This window comes from Pavona decussata, unplaced genomic scaffold, assembly GCF_977016875.1.
Source record: "Pavona decussata unplaced genomic scaffold, jaPavDecu1.1 SCAFFOLD_114, whole genome shotgun sequence".
Lineage (NCBI taxonomy): Eukaryota > Metazoa > Cnidaria > Anthozoa > Scleractinia > Agariciidae > Pavona > Pavona decussata.
This window is the reverse complement of record NW_028145528.1, coordinates 3,983,326-4,003,838: the sequence shown is the minus strand read 5'-3', so window position 1 is coordinate 4,003,838 and position 20,513 is coordinate 3,983,326. Positions and strand designations below refer to the sequence as shown.

Sequence of the window (20,513 nt, the reverse complement as noted above, 5' to 3'; positions counted from 1 at the left end):
GAGCAATTTGCGTAATTTTCAGCTCTTTGCAAGCAATATTGAATGAAATATCAACCATCAAAAACTGTGAAATTGCTGGGTGGCAAAAAAGTTAATGAGCCATACATTCTCTGTAAAATTTCGAGTTTTTAGAAGAGAATTTCTCCGAAACCATTCGATGTATTGGGCTCAAATTCTCAGAGAAAATCAGAGTATTTTCCTGCGTTTGACTGTGGAATTAGCAGGAAAATATGCTCTCATCGGTATCTTTTATTTGATTAGGTATGTGCGCTGGTATGTGGGTTACGTATTTAGTTAGGGTATTTATAGTCGGGTGTGAGGTTAGTTATTTCATCTCGGTCTCGCTTATTCAGCGTTCGGGTTATTTTATTATTTTTGAGGGTGTCATTTGCGTGTTGAGTTCTTTTTATTGTCTTATTTTGCAGATGTTTTCAACTCTTCTATGTGGACGAATTTTCGGGAAGCTGTTGCTCAGAACGATGTTGCCTTATCTTCGCTTGCGGTATCTTTACCTGGAGTAGTTTTGGTTAGCAGAGCCTCTAACACGTCAGCCAAGTATACCGCCTCTTACAATCGATGGAAATCCTGGGCGCGGAGTCATTCCTTGATAGCTTTTCCTGCATCGCCTTTTGAGTTTGCTCTTTACTTGCGATTCTTGATGATTGGCGCAAAGACAGCGTCCATTCTGGAGTCTGCCGTCCACAGTATTGCTTGGATGCACCAACTGGGTGGTGAGCCGTCTCCTTCAGATCATCCGCTAGTGAAGAATGTTCTTGCTGGTGCGTAGCGTATGCTGGCCCATCGCACTTCCAAGAAGGAGCCAATTATTATTTCTCAGCTTGAACATTTAGTTGCTTCTAAGGCCGATCCGATGGCCTCTTTGTATAATATTCGTTCTGTTGTTATTTGTATTTTAGCTTTTGCTGCTTTTCTTCGCTTTGATGAACTGGCGAAGTTAAATCGTTCAGACGTCGTGATTGAGTGTAGCTATTTAAAGCTATTTATAGAATCTAGCAAAACTGATCAGTATAGGGATTGGGCTTGGGTCGTTAAAGCCAGTACATGGTACATCTCGGATTGGGCAGCGCTTGGCTTGAAGCGAGCCACACCCAGGGTTGAGTGTGTTTTTGTCTTGGGTCAAACTGAGATCTAGAGGAGAGCTGAAACTGTTATGCCCTTTCGATATTCAGAGTTTTTATTTTGTTAGCGTCATCTGATAGTGGTAAGCAGATGTTAATGAGGAAAAAAGTGCAAACAAAGATTCGCCTATTGGGCATTGGGTCTGCCACAGGACATGGTATGCCATTGGTCTGGTTAACTGGGATAGGTGATCATGGGCAATAATTTATTTGTATAGGTAATCACTTGCTTCCGAGTGCAATTTGGAATAAATAAGCACGAGTAGAATTTTAAAAGGCTATCAAAATTGCACGAGCCCGCAGGGCGAGTGCAATTTGTGGTCTTTTAAAATTTTACAAGTGCTTATTTATTCCAAATTGCACGAGAGAAATCACGTGATTACTTGTTAATAATATACATACAAAAATTTCAAATGAGCTTTTGTTTATTTCTTGTCCGTCAGCTCATGCTCCGCCCACATGCCTTTGATTGGTTTCAAAAATGACAAGCTTGATTGACATACATGTTCATACGTACGGAAAACATGCTAAAAATACCATCACTCTAAAAAGAGCAAGTTTTCAAACCGCAAAGCATAATTTTAGGTCAATGTCAAAAGAAGTCTGAAGTCAATCACCATCCTCGGCATGTTTTCGAACTGACTGGATTTCAGGAGCCCGGGTTTGGCAGACAGTCCAGACTGGCGTGTTTTAATCTGGTTCTCAATGAATTCAACGTTTGTTTTCGTCCAAGCCGACATGGAAATCTTCAACATGATGCTCTACGCCAAAATATTGAGTCAGGAGCTACCAAACCGTTTGTACCAGGACTTGTGCTTCAAAGCGTTTTGCTTTTCCACTGCTCGTTTAATTCAGTGTTTGTCAGACTTCTAAGACTTGTTCGGCCACTTGACTATAAGCTAACTTGTTGTCGCAGTAGTCGAACTTTACCGTCAAGAACTTGCTTCGAACCTTTTTACTCTCGGTTTCTAATTGTGGAGTATTTGTAACCTTACCTTCGTAGGTAAAGTTCAATTGCAGTGCGAAGACTGCCATGCTCGTATAGTCTTTCCCGTCTTCTTTACGTACTGTTGCGTGGAAATCCTCGAGAATTTCGTTGACTGCCTCCGGTCCGGTTCATAGTTTTCAATCTTTTGGTCGTAGCCCTTTTGTGCTGTCCAAGACCTCCAAACTTTTAGCCTGTTGTTTGTGCTTTGTTGAGTTTCTTTGCATTTTCCTTTAAACTTCGAATTAAAATGCTGTTACTCTCTTCAAACCTGTTCGCCATTTTGTTTCGAGACAGCCGATTTGCAAATTGGCGTACCTGTCAATCATTTTAATTTCACCTTTGTTGCACTAATTTCGACTTTCTGCACTCAATCTCACATTTCTGCACTACACTTAGGATAAATTGAGCCGCTCTCCACCAATCAGATTGCAGAAATTTTTGTATGTATATTATTATTCACGAAACTAACATATGTTAGGGCATGGGTTAGACTAAAGTAACTCATCGTATAAACAGAGAGGAAAGGATACTTATCAACTACCATTTGGAAGAGGAGGCGTTTCGTTGCAAATTACACTGGCAATTTCTCTTGGCCTCTGTAGTTCAGTTTTGCTTCCAATCTGATCATGAGTGCACTCCACGACGTTTTTCTCGCTCCCAGTGCACTGAAGATTGGTAAGCCACACTGGACCGATGACTGGTCCATAAACACCGTTCTTTAAAGCTGCTTCTGCTCCGGCTTGGTAACCAAGCTGGCGACAAACTACCATAGCGTCATTCATATCCCAGTTGTCACTGCTGATTCCTCCCCAGACTCCTGCGTGCAGCACTTCTACTCGGCCAGCATTACGTACTGAGGAGCCTTGCAGACGGATTGGAATATCTAATTTATAAACGCATAATTTTAATAGCACGTTAGTTGCTTCTTCAGTTTTGAGAATATACTGTTTTGCAACTCTTTAATTGTCAATTTGTCAGTATTTAGTTAATATTTTATCTGCCCCAGATAAAACCTTTTAAATGGTGTATAACAGTTGGTGTAGGGGGTTCACAGTTGCCGTTTTACAAAATTACGACATTTCCCATAGGAGTGAAAGGGTTAATTAAAGTAACTTACCACCCTTATTAAGGCGAAATTCATGAGTTTTGCAGATCACTCCCACTTCATTTCCTGTAGCTAACGAGCTCTTGACCCAATCCCGATATTGGCATTGTTGTAAAGTATTTTCTGCCCCAACACACTGTACACGAGACATCAAAATTGGCCCCGGACCTTCTCCAAACGCTGAATAACTCAATGCAGTGATGACTCCTGGGAAACCAAGCTGCCTGCATACAACTTCAGCTTCCTTTTTGCGCCAAGGTGCGTAAGAATCATGAGTCGAAACACGTCCCCAGACTCCTTGAGAAAATACTTCAACGCGACCAGCGAAGGTCGCGTTATAACCAGTTAGGCGAACATGCGTGTCTGAAAAAGACATTTTAAGCAACAGTTTTATTTTTTAAGAATATTTGTTTCTCATAGACGAGTGTAAAATTTGATTACACTGTTAAGTTAAATGACCAAATTGCGTTGTAAGTATGACACAAATGTATGGATTGTTTTGTTGTTTGTCTGTTTGTCATCCACTCCAGGGTTTCTTTTATACCACACAGATAGTAGCAAGTTCATAGTAAACATATACCTTAGAACAAAGCCCGAGTAAATTTAATAAGTAAGAAGTAAAATAAAAAAAATCAATCGTATAAGAATAAGTTGTATATAGCGGTAATTGAACTGAGTGGAGTGCAATTTGCTCTGAATTCGAACAATTTTTTGTCAATATTATTTTTTTTGTTATTATTTCGCTTTCATTTTGATGGGCTAAAAAAAGGATGCGATTTAGTGCAAAAAATAGTGCGATTTGTGAATAGATCGCACTCTTGTCCAATCGAAAATTGGATTTCAAGAAATATGCGTTATTGACCAAGCGTGAGGTCAAGATGGCTGGATATTGGCCAAGTTCTTTTTTTGCGTTTTTATGGACCGAGACGAAGTCGAGGTCCATAAAAACGCAAAAAAAGAACGAGGCCAATATCCAGCTATCTTGACCGAACAAGCTTGGTCAATAAAGGATTTATTATATGGCTTTACCATCAAGTTAAAACTACAACAACAAAACAAAACACGGCATGAAACTGCTCTACTCGGAAAGAAATTCTTCATAGCCGGCCGGTGGAAGATTTATTTTCAGTGCATTTTTGGATTAGCATGTAATCGTGGACAACGACGAATCCTAAATTATCTTAGGGCTCTAACTTTATAATGGTTTAAAGGGAGTATACAATTATTGAGAACCAAAAAATTTAGATTCTCGCAAGAACGGGAAGATTTGAATAGAATCCGGCAAACTCGCCATTTTCAGCCGATCGCGCGGTGGCGTAAATAATAAAAAATTTTACACAGTTTTCGGCCTCCAATCATTAATTCTTGAATGAAACAATAGATTTTGAGATTATATGCAAACATAAGCCGAAAAAAAGAGCAGGTAAATCAGAAAACTGGGCGAAACTTTGACAAGATTTTCTTGTTTACAACAAGCAAGACGCGGCTAAATTAAAAACGTGAGCTTCTTCGGCGAACTTAAAAAAAATACTTTTCTGAACTGCTTTAAACACTAACTGCAGCTTCCACTACGCTATGATTTAAATACAGTCATTGCAAACCTAGAGAAATTATCAATTTGGCACTCGACTTGAGGCAATAAGTTTTTCAAAATCAATTCTATCTAAAATACTACACGCAGAGCAACTCACCGATTCAACTCACATTCATTGTAGCTGAAACAAAGTGTTCACTACACGAGGACGATTCCATTCTCTTTCCTTTCCTTTAGGTAAATGTTGAGAGTTTACCGAACTTTTTAGTGAGCGTTTTCCCCCCAAACAACGGGAAAATCGAAGAAAACCCGCATTGTTGTTGGGATTAAACTTTCGATGCCAAGCGGACGGGCAACGGGTAATCCCGAGCGGGCAAGATAGCTCCATCTTGCCCGCTCGGGTAGCCAATCACAGCGCAGGATTTGACTCATCTTGCCCGCTCGCGGAGCCAGCCATATAATAATACTAACTAATTTCCAATCGCGAAAAAACCTTCCTTAAGAAAATAAATTTATCTTATTCTAATATTCGCAAACGGTCTATGAAGTCAGAACTGCACAATTAATTAAGTGCTATTTTCAGATAACCTCAGTTTCGAAGGAGATGTACCCAGCGGCTTGGCGGCAGTCGTTTAAAAGAAGGACTTTGTGCAGCTTTGCGATTTCGCTTTTGATTTCTTTTTCCTCCTAGGTTTCGCCTACTTTCAAAAAGCTTTGTTTGGTATTCTGTAACTTCGCTACTCGTTTAATTGTTCTCACTGCCTTTTCTCCGTTGTTTAAATTTACCCCGTCCAAAGATATTTCCTTTGAGGTCCACAACAAAACGTAAAACTCACCAAACCAACCAAATTGACCCTAGAGTAACCAAAACAAACTGAAGAACACGATCAAAGGCTACCGAATAGTGTTCACCGTAAAACAGTGTCGCATCAAACTAGGCTACAAGGATTCCTTGACGCCATGTCGCATTGCAGGAATGCATTGTAGATTTGCTTATCTCGCAAAACAATTAAATTACACACTGAATCTACATTACTTTCGATACACAAAGCATCGCAAAGGTAGAAGTGTACGTTCTTTAGATGGTTTTACGTGGTTGCCAATCGACAAAAAAGAAAAGCGTCTAGTTTTCCTTCCTTCCGTGTGTTTTTTCCTCGTATCGCGCTCTTCACTAATGAAAGTTGATACATGCAAACGATTTGGTTACCTAGAACGTGACCTAAATCTTGGCGGTGTTTTCAGCATGGTAATTCCTTTCTACGTTCAAACGACGGCTTCTGTCTGCTTTCAATCTTACTAAACTTGCTATTTTGGCTTTCTTCAAGTGAATGTAAATGTAGAAGTTCGTCAAGCGCGCGTAAGCAAATTTTCAGTGTTTACGTTTGTTCTGGTAAACCGATCCTATCACTCACAGTGGATCCCGCATGAAATTTATTGCGAAGTTTTATTTTTCTAGCCTTTCATCCACGGAATTGCTTTGAATCTTTAAAGTTAATTTAACGTTCAAGGCCGAATATAAAAATGCTTGAAGTGTCATGTTCGGTTGCCAATGTAAAGTCAGTGTTTACGTCCTGATCGTATCGATTACGTTGACATCGAAGGGAGATTTATCGCACGGTAAAATTTCCTATTCTTTCACTCAAGTCATTACCTCGGATTTTTAGGGTAACCTCCTTTCAAGGTTTTCATCTTTGTGTTTGATTTTTTGCTGAAACGAGCAGTTCCGCCTATCGAAATCGAACTTATGGAAAATATCTGTTCTGATAAGTTGCCCCTACTAGCTGTTTTCTTTTAAGAATAAGTTATTCCTTGCGTTGATTTTGTCTTTTTTTTGTCCCGTAATGGCCGCTGATGGTGAATACATGCTCCATACGTATACTAATGAATAAGTTGTGATTTTCAGTGATTAAATTCCGATTAATCTAATATAAAGTTTACAACTGACAGATCGAGCGACTGACATTTACTCACATTACTATAACTTGTCAGGAGCCCCTGAACTCGTTCATTGCACATGCGCGCATTCACGAGTTAAAAATTAGATGAAAACATGAAAAGGTGAATTTTCTTCATTAATAATATACATGAAAAAATTTCTCCATTCGTATTGGCTAAGAGAAGTACAGTCTTCAGTTAACATAGTGCAGAAGAAAGGTAATTCAGTGCAGAAAAGTGGTAATTCAAGTGCAAAAAGGGGTAACAACCAAGCATTCTGATTGGTCATGACAAGAGAGGATGAAGGTACCTTCATCCTCTCTTGGTCATGATTAAAAAAAAACTCACAGATAGCCAATCAAATGCGAGCTCTTAATGCGAGGCCTGGATAGCGCAAAATTTGGATACACTGAAAAATTTGCGAGCGAGACAATGGCCGGCGTTTTAGATAGGTTTCCTTTCGCCACCGCGACAACAATACAAGAGCTCAAGAGCTGAAAAATAGCTCTAACAACGAAAACACGGCAAAAAGCACTAAATATTGGTTGTTGGTATGGAAAAGGTGGTGTTCAGAGAAGAGAATTGCCGAGGAAATTGAAAAAAACGAGCCTGCTGAGCTTAACACACTGTCCGAGCGATTCTATGCCGAAATTAAAACAGACAAGACAAAGATTAAGAACCAGAAAGCCTGAAAGTGATGATTGTCTCGCTTGATAGACACTTGATTGAAGAACAGAGAGTTTGTCCATTTTTGGCGACAGAGAATTCAGTTCCTCAAACAAGTACTGGACGGAAAAGCGAAACAGCTTCGCTTGGCTGGCCGCCGCAAGCGTCCAAACAAAGCTTGACAACTTTCCGAAGAGGAAGAAGAAATTCTCTGGAAGAGCGAGAGACTCGGTGCTAAAAATCCAGAATTCTTTATTCATCCAGTGTGGTGGTACTTGCAATTCGATCTTGATTCCACTCACACACAGGCATCCTTTTAACTCGCGGTTGGCTCCCGCGAAGTTTGTTCCATTGTCAGAGTAGATGACAGCTGGTTTACCTCGTCTTGCTATAAACCGTGGAAGACACATGATAAAGGAGTCAGTAGACAAAGAGTGCGCAACTTCCAAATGCACACCTCTAGTCACGAGACAAGTAAAGAGGCAACCATTTCTCTTTTCTTCCTTCCTGAGATGCTTCACTTTCAGTGGACCAAAGAATCTACTCCAACTTTCGAGAATGCCGGTGCAACTTGTAGACGATCAGAGGGAAGGCCAACCATCAATGGTGCTTCTGGTTTTGCTCTTCGCCTTCTGCAATAAGAACACTGATATAGAATCTTTCGTACTTTTTCTGCACGGCAGCGCAGAATCCAGTACTGTTGTCTTAATTCGTTTCGGACATGTTCAACGCCTTTATGTTCAAGCTTCTCATGGCAGTTTATGACGATATGATGGCTCATCTCATGCTCAGGTGACAAAACCAAAGGGTGGCTCTCAATCCACCAACACGAGCCCTTCCTTCTTCGTCCAAGAAGGGTGAAAGAGAAACTAATTTGCTCTTGCTTGAAATGGGTAGAATTTCTTGAGAGTGGCAACTTCTTGGGGATAGGACTCTACTTGAGTCTTGCGGATCCTGAATTTCCGTGCCTGCTCCAACTCTTCAACTAACAACAGACCAATTCGACGTTCAGCCACTGCGCGTCTACAGTTGTAAATAACCCGAAAACTGAAGGCGGTTACTCTGAGGAGTCGCGTCAAGGATAAGTACTTATCCAAAGAAATAAATTAGCGCCTTAAATCTTGCACTGCACCAGTCCAATTTACTGCTATTTCTTGGGTTTGCAGGTCAATCATAGGTTGGTTGGAGGCTTCAAGTTTTTAATTCCCCTTCGGCCACTTCTCTTCAGGGAGATGCAGGAAGGAAGGACCATTCAGCCACCTGCTCTCTGATCCGATCGACCTAAGCGGAAGTCCCCTGCTACCATCATCTGCAGGGTTTAATGGACCAGGACAGTGGTTCCATTGACTGGATTTCGTCGTGTCCAGAATCTCACCAATTCGATTAGCTATAAATGCGAGGTGGCGCTTTGACTCCCCACGAATCCACTGAAATACAGTGCTACTGTCAGTCCAAAGGTATTTAGCATCAATGTTGTAATCATGTTCCTTGATTACTACGCCAGATAACCTCGCACTCAATACTGCGCGTTGCAGTTCAAGTCTAGGAACGCTCAATGGCCTCTTGGGTGCTACTCGCGTCTTAGCTGTAACAAAGGAACATCTCACAGTTCCACTGGCATAGCTGAATCTAAAGTAAGCTACTGAGCAGAACGCCAGTACATTGGCATCTCCAAATACATACAGCTCAATAACAGATGGATTCTACACAACATGACGATAAAACCGGGGAACAAAGAATTCTGAAAGCCCCTCCAGTTCCTCCTGCCATTTGGGCCACTCTATGAGGAATTCTGGTGGTGGTGCATCATCCCAGACAATACCAAACTGCCACACTTGTTGAAGAGGGATTTTTGCTCGCACCAGAAATGGAGCCAGGAACCCAATTAGATCGAAAAATGATGCTATCAGACTCAGAATTTTGCGACGCGTATCTGCCAAGTCTCTTTAAACCACCTTGTAGACAAAACAGTCAGAGTTAGTGTTCCAAATGCCACCAAGAGCACGTTCCACAGGGATGACAAAATCTTCTTCAACAACCGTGCTTTGGTATACGCTCGATCACTTCTTTCTCAGTTGAGATCCATTTGGTCTAGTGCAAGCTTCAGCATTGCAACCAGTTGCTTTTGCAGCTCCAGTGCTTCGCTGCTCGATTCTGCGGACTTGACATGCAGAAGTTTCGCTTTACTGCAAGGGCAGCAGTTGGAGACTGCACTTTATTTTTTCTTCTGCACCTCTAAGAAGCGCATAGTTAGACCATGTTGGTGCACACTTGGCTCCAAAGCTGTGACCCTGGTATTGAAAAACTTCTGCTTCAGATCCAGGTGATTGACGCCACAGAAAACGAAGGGCAACTTGATCCTCTGGCGGGACAGCAACTTAATTAAACATCACTTCGACATCTCCAGAAATTGCAATCCGATCCTCTCAGAATCGCATGAAAATTCCCACAAAGTTGTTCATCAAGTCTGGACTACTCAGAAGATGACTGTTTAGTGATGAGCCTCGAGCCTCGAAACTTAGCAGCAGCATCACATACTCGTCTAACCTTTCTATGTTTACTGGGATTTACAACAGAGTGATGAGGTAGGTACCATTTGTGCTTCACGGGTGCATTTGCTTTTTCCTTAGTCAGCTTCTTGGTGTACCCTTTCTCTAAGTCTGAGCTGATGGTTTTCTCATAGGCAGCTGCTAACTCAGGATCACGTTAGAGTCCCCTTTCCAGAACATTAAGACGATGAACTGCCACAACGCGGTTGTCAGGGAGTCTGATGTTCTGATCTTTCCAAATCAACGAAACCTCATATCGATCATTCAGCTTTCGGGTTTTCTCATTTAGAAACTTCACGACATTTGCATCCTCAACTCAATGCTGGGTATCATAGTCATAGGGGCAACCAAAGTTCTCAGTCCGCCACCAAGATTTAAACGTTTCATGGAGCTCTTCATCCGCAGTCAACACATGAACCTTACAAACTGACTCACTGTCTTGAATATAACCAGGTAGACGGCCAGTAATAGCCCACCCAAGTTCAGTACGAATTCCAACTGGTGACCCTCTCGGTCCACTTCGGGTTTCCAGTGGCACAATAAGCTCTGGGACATCACTGCCTAGAAGTAGAGAGACCTGTGTTCCAGCAACTTCAATCAACTCTAAGTCCAACAGGTGTGGCCATTTCTCCTGTAACTCCTTGAGTTCCACCTTTCTTTCAGGTACATTCAGGCGATCAACTACCAGGACTCCATTCACATGAAATCGATTACCAAGGTCGTTCAATGGACTGACTTGTAAACCCACACGCCTTGTCAACAGTTCTGATGTTTTCCCTCTTTTTCTCTCCCCCATTCCCCCCTCGTTTTCGTCCCCTCGCACTCTCCTTCGCGCATCTCTCTAGGAGCCTGGAACAGGCTATCAATCCACTAATACTTTCGTCTGCTCTTTGCTCAAGATGAGCTTCAGCCTCTAATTTCACTTCCTGAACTCTCTCCAGCTCCACTTCGTACCAAGTGGGGGTTTTCCGTGCTCGTTTTCTGGAATAACAGCCACCAGTCGATCATTTAGAACACGCGCGTGCTTCGTGTATAAATTATTCCAGCATATGAACATATCCGCGGATAATGGCCTTTTCTTACAAATTGCTCGATAGAACTTTTCAACTTCTTTATGGTATTCGTAATTCGTCGCTTCAAAGACGCTCGCTTGTTTCTCAGGATAACAATTTGTGTATTCATAGCTCCATGCACTTCCAAATGCAGACCGCTGTCGGTCGGATCGGTCGATTCCATAACAAATTCTCCGATTCACTCGTCGTATCCGGTTCGTTTAGGACTAGAAAAATGTTCCCGCGGCTTCCAAACCCAAATCTCTTACCTCGGGTAACATTTTGATGACTATTTAATGACTACAAGCACTTTTACACCAGCTGTAAAAACTTTCAACTCGTAGTACATTTCTAAAAAAAACATGCCATGTGCCCTCATCCGGGTACAAAGCACAAAAAACAAAAGTCATGCCCGATTACACGAAATGTCATTAAGAGCCATTGTCAGTAACTTTCGAGAATCCGGCGACAGCAGCGAAAATTCGAATTTCTTTTTATTTGCCCCAAAAGACCCTTTTGGTGAACTATTTTCAAAAATAATATTCAAAAGTTCCAGCGAGTTTTTATTTTGGCAAAAATTGGGAAAGTTCGAAATCGGCCATAACGTGGTCGATGGCCCGATTGAAATTATGCAAATTAGTACATCTTTAAAACTCTCGTTCAAGACAAGGCAGTGTTTTCTCGAGTTGACACCTTCACAATCGTTTTTACATCCCTTGTGCTTGCTTCCAAACTATATTTTATCTCCACTTGAACATTCTTTCATTTAAAGTTGCCCACCTAAAGAATACAATGTTTGCTATTCCTTAGATAGAGTGATTCTTGCCTTATTTCAGATGACCATATCATCAAGGGTATACAAACATACTGGTAATGAAATAACTTTTTTGAACGGGCAATTTTACTTATTTGTCATGTTAAAATATTTAGTTTGGCCCGTGAAGCGAGCGCGCTAGGTCGAGATGTGTGGAATTCACTTTGACACAATTCGCCATTTCAGTTCTTCATGTTTCTCCTGTTACTTTGCACTTATCAACACACTTCACGGAAGCTTTTAGATAAAAGCCAAGGTCTCTGTGTTCATTTCATGCTTTTAAACGCGTAAATTACTAGCGTCAAACTTGACGCCTCGCAATTTCATCGAAATTGATTCTGATACAGACTGTACAATTCCTTGAACTGTTTAGCCGCACTGTGAATTTAATTGTGGCTTTAAAAAACGCTTTTTAAAAAAACAAAACTGTTGTTTCGAAAGAACGCGATTCTTTTGACCGAAAGCACAATGTCATTTACAGGGTTTGAATAAATTATTTTTGCAGGTGATTCGCGGGCCTTGCTTCTGCATAATTATGATAAGCTTTTGTGAAATTTTTTCATGTATACTATTAATAAGTAATCACATGATTTCTCTCGTGCAGTTTGGAATAAATAAGCACATGTACACATACGGGATCGTGCAATTTTGTTAGTCTATGAAAAAATTTACTCGTGCTTATTTATTCCAAATTGCACTCAAAATCATGTGATTACCTACACTAAAAAACACGAATACTCCATTTTCTGCAAAACATGCCTGTCAGAAATTGGTTGTCTTGGTAACAACAAACACTAACTTCTGCATCCAATTGTTTTCAGATAAATTTCTGAATAGCCGCAAACTGTATAGTGTTAGCTCAAACGTTGAATAAAAAGGTTCAAAGTCGGCACAGGCAGAAATTTTTCAAAACCAGCGCGTTGTGGGCGGACGTGGTACCAGATTCTACAATAATACGTGAAGCCTTTGTTCCAACGTGGACTCGGCAATAATCTTCAAGTAATGCTAAGTTCCTATGTAAGGTATAAGCCAGATATTATCAAGTAAGAACCCCCTCTTGATTACTACAAATGTTCTCAAGGTTGAGAAAAAAATTCCCTCCGTCTCAGCCAATCAGCATTCAATAATTTAGTCCAATTTTGCTGATAAATATAAAAAGAGCTTACGTTACTAACAACAACAACAACAACAACAACAACAACAACAACAACACTTTATTAAAAATAGACAGTTTTAATTATTATATTAGCTACTGACCTTAAAAGGAAAGTTACAGTTGACTACAACAATTGGTGATTTTCACCTCACACATCGTCACGCAAGTAAAAAAAATAAAATGCTCAACCATTCAATAGATAAAGTCAAGAAATTGATAGGTTGTGGAAGAGTGATACATAAACAACGTGTGAAAGCCGCAGGGCTGTGCAATATCTCATAATCAAGTTACTCGAGAAAATGTACCACGGAAAATTAGAGTTAGTGTGGGACGCCAGGTTGGTGCCCCGTCTGTGGGCACCATGCAATATTGCGGCCGGAAACCAGCAAAAACATCTGGAGTTTACCTTGGCTATTTGAAAGCCTTTCTTCTCTCTGCTGAACTTTCACACATTGGCATAAACGCTTCTATTACATGTTAGCTGATCAGACCTCAATAAAACACGAGGCAAATCGATGTTTTCATGTACGTGACAATTGTTTAGAGCAGCAATCCTTCTGTCACGCACTAAGCAAAAATCTAAAATTCAAACTGCTCTATTTTCAAAGCAAAGAATGAACAAGCGAGCCGATGGAACTTTATATTTTCTTTTATGTGCTGAATATAAAAACCCCAAATTGTGTTTAGTTATGAATTTCAGTTTTTTATGACCACTCTCAACTGTTAAAAACAACAGTATTAAAAAAAAAACTGAAAACCATGGTATACTTACCAGAATATAACATTACAAGCCTCAAAAATGTCAAGGTCGGTAAGGAGATCATTTTACTCCGCGACTGTAGAAACTGAGTGACTAAACCTCGTGCAAAAGGTTTTTCTGCTCCGCGACTAAACAACACAGGGTTAGCACGTTAAATCAGTGTGCAAGGTCTTTCTGAAAAGGAAGGAAAAATATTGGAAATACCTTTAATAACGAATTACTCCAAGACAGAGAAACTATGCTTTGTACTTAGTATCTACTAGTTATCTATTGTGTCGACTGGTTCTCCTGACGTACGCGCCCCAGACGCTTTTCCATTGCTGTCTATCCGACATCTGTAATGCTGTGAACAGTCAATATAACTCGTTTCCTGAATTGACATTCCATTCAATTGTGCGCTCTAGAATCCAATGATTAACATACTAAAGGTAAAACGGAAAGTACTATTATATTAAACTTACAAAAAAACAAGATAATTACCATCAATATGCCCTTGCATGGTATCACTCAAACTGTGAATAAAGGCTGGTTTCCATATGATCGCGGATCGCAGATCGCAGATCGCAGATCACAATAAGGTCTGCGATCGTCTGCGATCATATGGAAACCAGCCTTTAGATAGAACATGGTTCTATCTTCTGCGATCGTCTGCGATCGCAAACGAAGGATCGCAGACGATCGCAGAAGTAGTTTCCATATGATCGCAGACGATCGCAGACCTTATTGCGATCTGCATCTGCGATCCGCGATCATATGGAAACCAGCCTTTAATAAGTACTGAAAGTTGCGAAAGGTCGAAGTCGATTAACTTTAGAATAGTATGTTTAGTAAATTAAAAATTTGTATATTGTACTTCTGTAATTTATCTGCTAACTACATATGACGAATTATAATGTAATTGCATGGCACTGCATGGTCTGCGATTCATTTTCGTTTTTATTTATGAATGTAAAAAAGGTTTGCGCAGAAATGGTGCAATCCTGTCAGTGCAAATTCTTCTTCAAATAACGACAAAGTTAAGGGTGCTCGCAAATCCTGGCAAAGACCATTCGATAAGCGAGCAGTGTGTTTATTCTTGCGGGCACGAGCAGTTGTCAAATGTTTCTTGCGAGCAGCGAGCACTTTAGAAAAATGCAGATGGCGAGCAGCGAGCAATTCGAGTACTTCGTAAATTTTCCGCTAGCCGAAATCTCTATTTTATTAATAGGAGAAATGCTTTGCGCCAAGTAATAGCTAATAATCTGGCTGACACCTCCAAAACAGAACAATAGTTACAGGCTGAACTGTTGAAAAAAGACTGAAGCCAGAGGTAAGGATGTTTAAACCTTTCTGTTTTAACCCTATCATAACTGATTTATCGTTTATGTATGTATAAAAAATAGCTACAAAGGAGGATTAACGAAATTTCGAGCAATCGTTAACGAGAATGTGAGCATGCGAGCAGTTGCAAAACTTTGCCAGCACGAACAACCGAGCACCCGTGTAATTTTTGCGAGCAATTCGAGTAAAGGCCAAATTTTGCGAGCACTTTTAAATTAAATGGGACCATTCGATACCCCTAAAGTTATTCTGTTCTTGAACGCTTACACAGAAATCTAGTACAGAAATTCTGGAAATGTGCATACGCTTAAATTCCGGGTTCATTAACCATGAGTACAACATTTGTAATTTCTTTCAGCCAGCACAGTTCTCACTGCTACATGCTACCGATTCGCAAGCTATGTTTGTGTCTTCAATAATAACAGTTTTGTTATGCTGCTTTGACTAAACAAGTACCATTTAGTTGCATTACCTCCGACAAAAGATAAAGACATGTTATTTGCTATCCCAATCCAAGCACAGTCAGTCCCAAAGACAAGCCATTAAGTTGAGATCGCCGACACGAAACGTCATGGAACAGTTGTTTCCAAAAGAATGAAATTGCCCCAAGCTAAAAGCTGACTGTTTTGAAACCTTCTCAACGGTTTCTAAAAAAAGAAGCATATGTCACGTGATAGAGTGACAGGTATGATTGAATGAGTCGTTGTCTGAAACTATATAAATAGTATGTGTGACGAACTGTCAAATTACAGACTTGATTTTTGCAAGGATAAAATCACGTTTTGTCGGGTTTGATTGAAGATTGTAATTTTAGTTTAGTTTAGTTTATTTATTTTGCCACACCACAAATATAATGAAAACAAAACAAAAAAAAATTGAAAAAATAGATGTAACAATGGCGAGGAGACCTAAAGGAAACTATGATGCTTATATTAATTAGGTCTCCTCAGTTATTGTTTTACAAGTTGAAATCAAAAAAGAAGATAAGAACACGACGACGGATACAATTACAATGTCAAACGGAAGGATACAATACGAAAACAAAAGCTACAAGAAAAAACTACTAATAGTTATTACAGAGAAACGCCTTTAGTGCTTTCTTAAAGGAGACAGAGGAGGACGAGTTGACGATTTCGGTACACAAGGATCCACAAGGAGTTGTAAAATTTAGGTCCGTGGTAAAAAACGGAAAATTGTTTGACGTTAATTCGACAAAGAGGCAAACGATATAAATCAGAGTTTCTTGTATGATACGAATGAATTTCTTTCTGTAAGGTGAATTTACTGTCAAGTTGTAAAGGAAGGGTACGGTTTTGGTAAGATTACATGAATAAACCTAATTGAAATAGGTGTATGTCATGAAATTTTAAAATACCAAGTTTTCTAAAGATTGTATTAGTATGTGCACAGAAATGGGTTTTAGCCATAGCTCTCACCACTCGTTTCTGAAAAATTTCATGACGAACAAGGTTAGATTTGTAAGTGGAGGCCCAAACTAAGTTGCAGTAAAAAAAGTATGGGTAGTCTAGTAAAAAATATAAAGTTCGTAGAGATTTTTTCGACAAGTAGAATTTAGATTTGCGAATTATTCCGATAGACTTCGAGACTTTGTTAGCCACATGTGAGATTTCGGACTTCCAGTTTAATTTAGTCTGTTTGTTTTGCTGTTTGTCTGGAAAGATCGTTTAAGCCAATCAAATTTTGTTGATTCAAGATTTCGTAAGAGATAAAGGTCGGTTCATTTACAGCTGAGATTGTAGTAACCTCCCTGGCAGACGCTCTTTTGGTTAAGAGATTGCGTGACGAGCCAAAAGAGCGTCTGCGAGGGTGGCTAGGATAGTAGAGAATTATCTACGGCGGCGGAGTGTGAATATTTTACGAGAGAAAACTTGAAGTTCTGTGATTAAATCTTGAAAACGTGAAAACTGTGACAGTGTGGGATTACTGTCTTTTTCCCTACATAGATATTTTGGATGTATCTCAGCCATCAGTGATCCATCCTTTGGCCGAAAAGTCGGTTATTGAAAAGGTTTACAGATGTAAACTTTACTTCCATGGAAGACCTCCTCTAGCCGAGATCCGTACAGGGATCAAGAGCGTAGAACGGTGTTTATACATACAAGCGATCACGGCGTCTATGTTCATGCTTCTTTGCTCCAACTGGTTCTTTGCCGTTCCATCTACCATAATTTTAGGATTAATCGATTCAAGTTTAAACTTAACAGACTATATTTTCGCACAAAAGACCAGCTTACCTTCTATCTTATAGATAGATAGATAGATAGATAGATAGATAGATAGATAGATAGATAGATAGATAGATAGATAGATAGATAGATAAATAGATAGATAGATGGATAGATAGTTAGTTAGTTTATTATGGATAATCATATATATGGCAGCCAAAAGGCTGAATTGTATACTTATTTACATAAATGTTAAGAATATTTAAAAATTCAGCACCATCAACAATTTATGCAACGCGTTTCAAATTCCAAGCTCACGACAACACTATGCTGAGGTCACATTTAACGACCAGCGGGAGTCGTGTTTTTTGGTCCTTCATCCAATATTCTTTGTTTTCCATTAAAATTCCGTAGCCTTTTTTCATTAGCTGAAAATAACGTGGAGTCCTTCTATAAACCCCTCGCAGACACCCTGTCAAAATTACCGGAGGAACCTTTTTTTTAGTTTCTCCCAGTGAAGCCGGAATTACCAATGGTCACTGAAGGTGACAAAACAAACTTTTATTGCAGATTCAAGAAGGCCTAGTTGAGAGTTGGTGTCGAATGGACAATTTTTAGTGCACTTCAACATTCCCTATGTTATTGGTAGTGCAATTATCCGGCTATTCCCAGTTTCGATCACTCGATTTTGAAAATGAGATCACCAACAGACCGTTGTTGTCCATCTTTTCATTGTGTCACATACCTCGGGGTTCGAACTATAGCTTTTGTTCGATGTTGAAGCAATGAAGACATTCCTGAAATTAAGCGATGTACACGACATATAAAAAAACAGTAATGCGACAACCGTACAGATGAAGCCTGAGAGCTTTCACAAGTAGTATGTTGAGCGGGAGAATTTTAAACTGTTACTAATTTACATTTTAAATTTATTAACGTCATTTAGCATTGTTAATTTATAACGATAAGAGTTAGTGTAATTCTAGTAGTTTTTATTCAATTCCAAGAGGGCCACAGGTTTATTAGCCATGCTTTTTAAAGAACCAGTCTCGTTGAACAACGATATAACTTATTCTTACCTGACTTACAAGATAATGGCAGCTAGAAGAAAAACAGCGGTACTTTCTCTGTCCCAGACCTATGCAGCTTTTCTTTATAGGCACAATAGCTTTTCGATGGAAAATATCTATGTTCAAAACATCAATAAACGGACTTCACAGTTTCGTGGACCCCCGGGGGGGGGGTACTCCCAAAAAAGATGGATAGGGGTGTGCGGCTCGCTTCCCAAAACCCTTACCCTATTTATGAGCAAAATCTGCGATTTTCCCTACCCTATTTATGACCTGACCAAAAATTTGATACCCTATTTATGACCTGATAGTGTCTGGTCAACTTCAGTTCAAAAACCCATGGAGTCCAGCACGTGACCGGAGCGCATGACAAGCTGTTGCAGCCCCTACCCAGTTGCTATAAACATCATGATGAAGAAGTAGCTTCTTCAAAAAAAAAAAGAAAAAAAAAACGAATTCAAGACTAGAGTGCAAATATTGATACCCTATTTATTACAAAAATAGCGGCAAAATGGCTACCGCACATACCTATAAAGCCCATATAAGGGAGTATCCCCCCCCCCCCCAACCCCTGAGCGTGGACCCGACAAGAAACTAGAATCGATCACGGCGAAGTTGAGCACTGAGGGATACGCTAGTTGTACTTCGATGTCAACGGCTTAGATCGCCAAACCCAGTATTTCTCGGGCTAATATGGCAGTTAGTAACGCCTGACGGAAACATGTCTTTTTGGCTTAGTACGAAAGAGATCACAGGCCCGCAAGTGATCCCGGCCCGGAAATGATCCCCAAATTGAACCGCAAATGATCCCCGATCGCCTCATCATAAATATAGAATAGAATGGACTCAAATTTGGACAGTGGATTTCAACTTTATACACAACAATGTTTTTTTTTTTCTTAATAACACCAGTCGTTATATTTAAAAATTTTAGTCAGTTTATCTGCATGCAAATTTCACAACTTTAAAAATTATAATGTAGCAGCTCAGTGCAACAGAACAATTTAGTTATAAACTGGAACATACATGTCTGTGTACATAATTTACGTACACCATTACAACGCCTAAAATGTGCACGAATTGTACGAAATTCGTCATCAGTTTTCAAATAGGGCGAACAATACGAAAGAAATTTTGACAGTGCAACTCAAAAATACTTAACTCAGTGGAACAGGCCAACTTACTCGAATGGGAAAGACTCTTCAGAGAGTACCACAATATCGCACGCACTGATGTAGTGAGCTTTCCCCGAAGTAACCCAGCCACTCCCATCCCGAATTAACGCATTCACTTTAGAAAATCGTGAATCATAGTGGGTGGAAGACGCACCTTCGACGGATGTCCATTACCCGCGACTGGTGAACATTTTCGATTTTCTGGTTGCTGCGGTGTCTAGCTAAGGAGAAGGCTTATCCATAATCTACCCAAGTAACCATACACAAGAAGAAGCCGATTTCGACAGCATTCCTTTGGTGAGCCATGAAGCCCATCAAAGCAACTTCCATAGCCTTCAGCAAATGGACGCAAAAATAACAGATGTACTCGAAGAATTAAAATTGAAGTATGGAGAAGGGCGAATTAATAACTAAAGATCAAATTTGCCTAAAATGCGGGAAAAATTGACAGCTATTCTCCAGGCGTCTATAAGGGGGACAAGGGTCTTATGCAGGTCTATGCCGACGACAGTGTGTTTTGTAAAAGAAAATTTAAAGAAAGACTGGGAGTCCAATCAGCGGCAAAACGAAAACGAAAGACAAAATCAACATATTACACGATAACGTATTGGACGACCGAGGCTAAAAAGTTATGCTAAAGACTAAGATCCGATTAAGAACAAAGGCGACGAGAGTGGGCGAGATTTGATCGCCATCTGAAGCGCATTGACCGATTCTCCTTCCTTTTTTGAAAAACAAAAAACAAAACAAAAACAATCTAGCGAAAGTCTTAATTGACCTGCTCTTTAATCTTTTAATTTGGAAGAGTTTCGTACAATTCTTGCATATTCTAGGCATTGTAATGGTATAAGTAAATGATATACATGCATGTTACAGTTTATAGGTAAATTGTTCTGTTGTACTGCGCTGCTATGTTATAATTTTTAAAGTTGTGAAATTAAAAAATGAATTCTATAAAGTTGAAATCCACTGTCCAAATTTGAGTCCATTCCATTCTATATTTATGATGAGCCGATCGGGGATCATTTGCGGTCCAATCTGCGGGATCATTTTCCGTCCGGGGA

General features: G+C 39.9%; 1 protein-coding gene and 1 long non-coding RNA gene across 2 annotated transcripts in view; one reads left to right on the top strand and one right to left on the bottom strand.

Annotated features, from left to right (window-relative positions):
* LOC146470301 (scavenger receptor cysteine-rich domain-containing protein DMBT1-like) overlaps positions 1–15,645 on the bottom strand; it is a 39,359-nt gene extending 23,714 nt beyond the window's left edge. Inside the window, exons 1-4 of the mRNA XM_085122378.1 lie at positions 15,491–15,645; positions 13,711–13,872; positions 3,245–3,595; positions 2,669–3,010 (exon numbers count right to left, since the gene is read on the bottom strand). Coding sequence (XP_084978504.1) covers positions 2,669–3,010; positions 3,245–3,595; positions 13,711–13,762 — 745 coding nt within the window. The 5' untranslated portion in view covers positions 13,763–13,872; positions 15,491–15,645. The remainder of the gene's footprint in view (positions 1–2,668; positions 3,011–3,244; positions 3,596–13,710; positions 13,873–15,490) is intronic.
* LOC146470300 (uncharacterized) overlaps positions 1–20,513 on the top strand; it is a 51,504-nt gene that overhangs the window by 29,596 nt on the left and 1,395 nt on the right. The gene's annotated exons all lie outside the window — the stretch shown is intronic.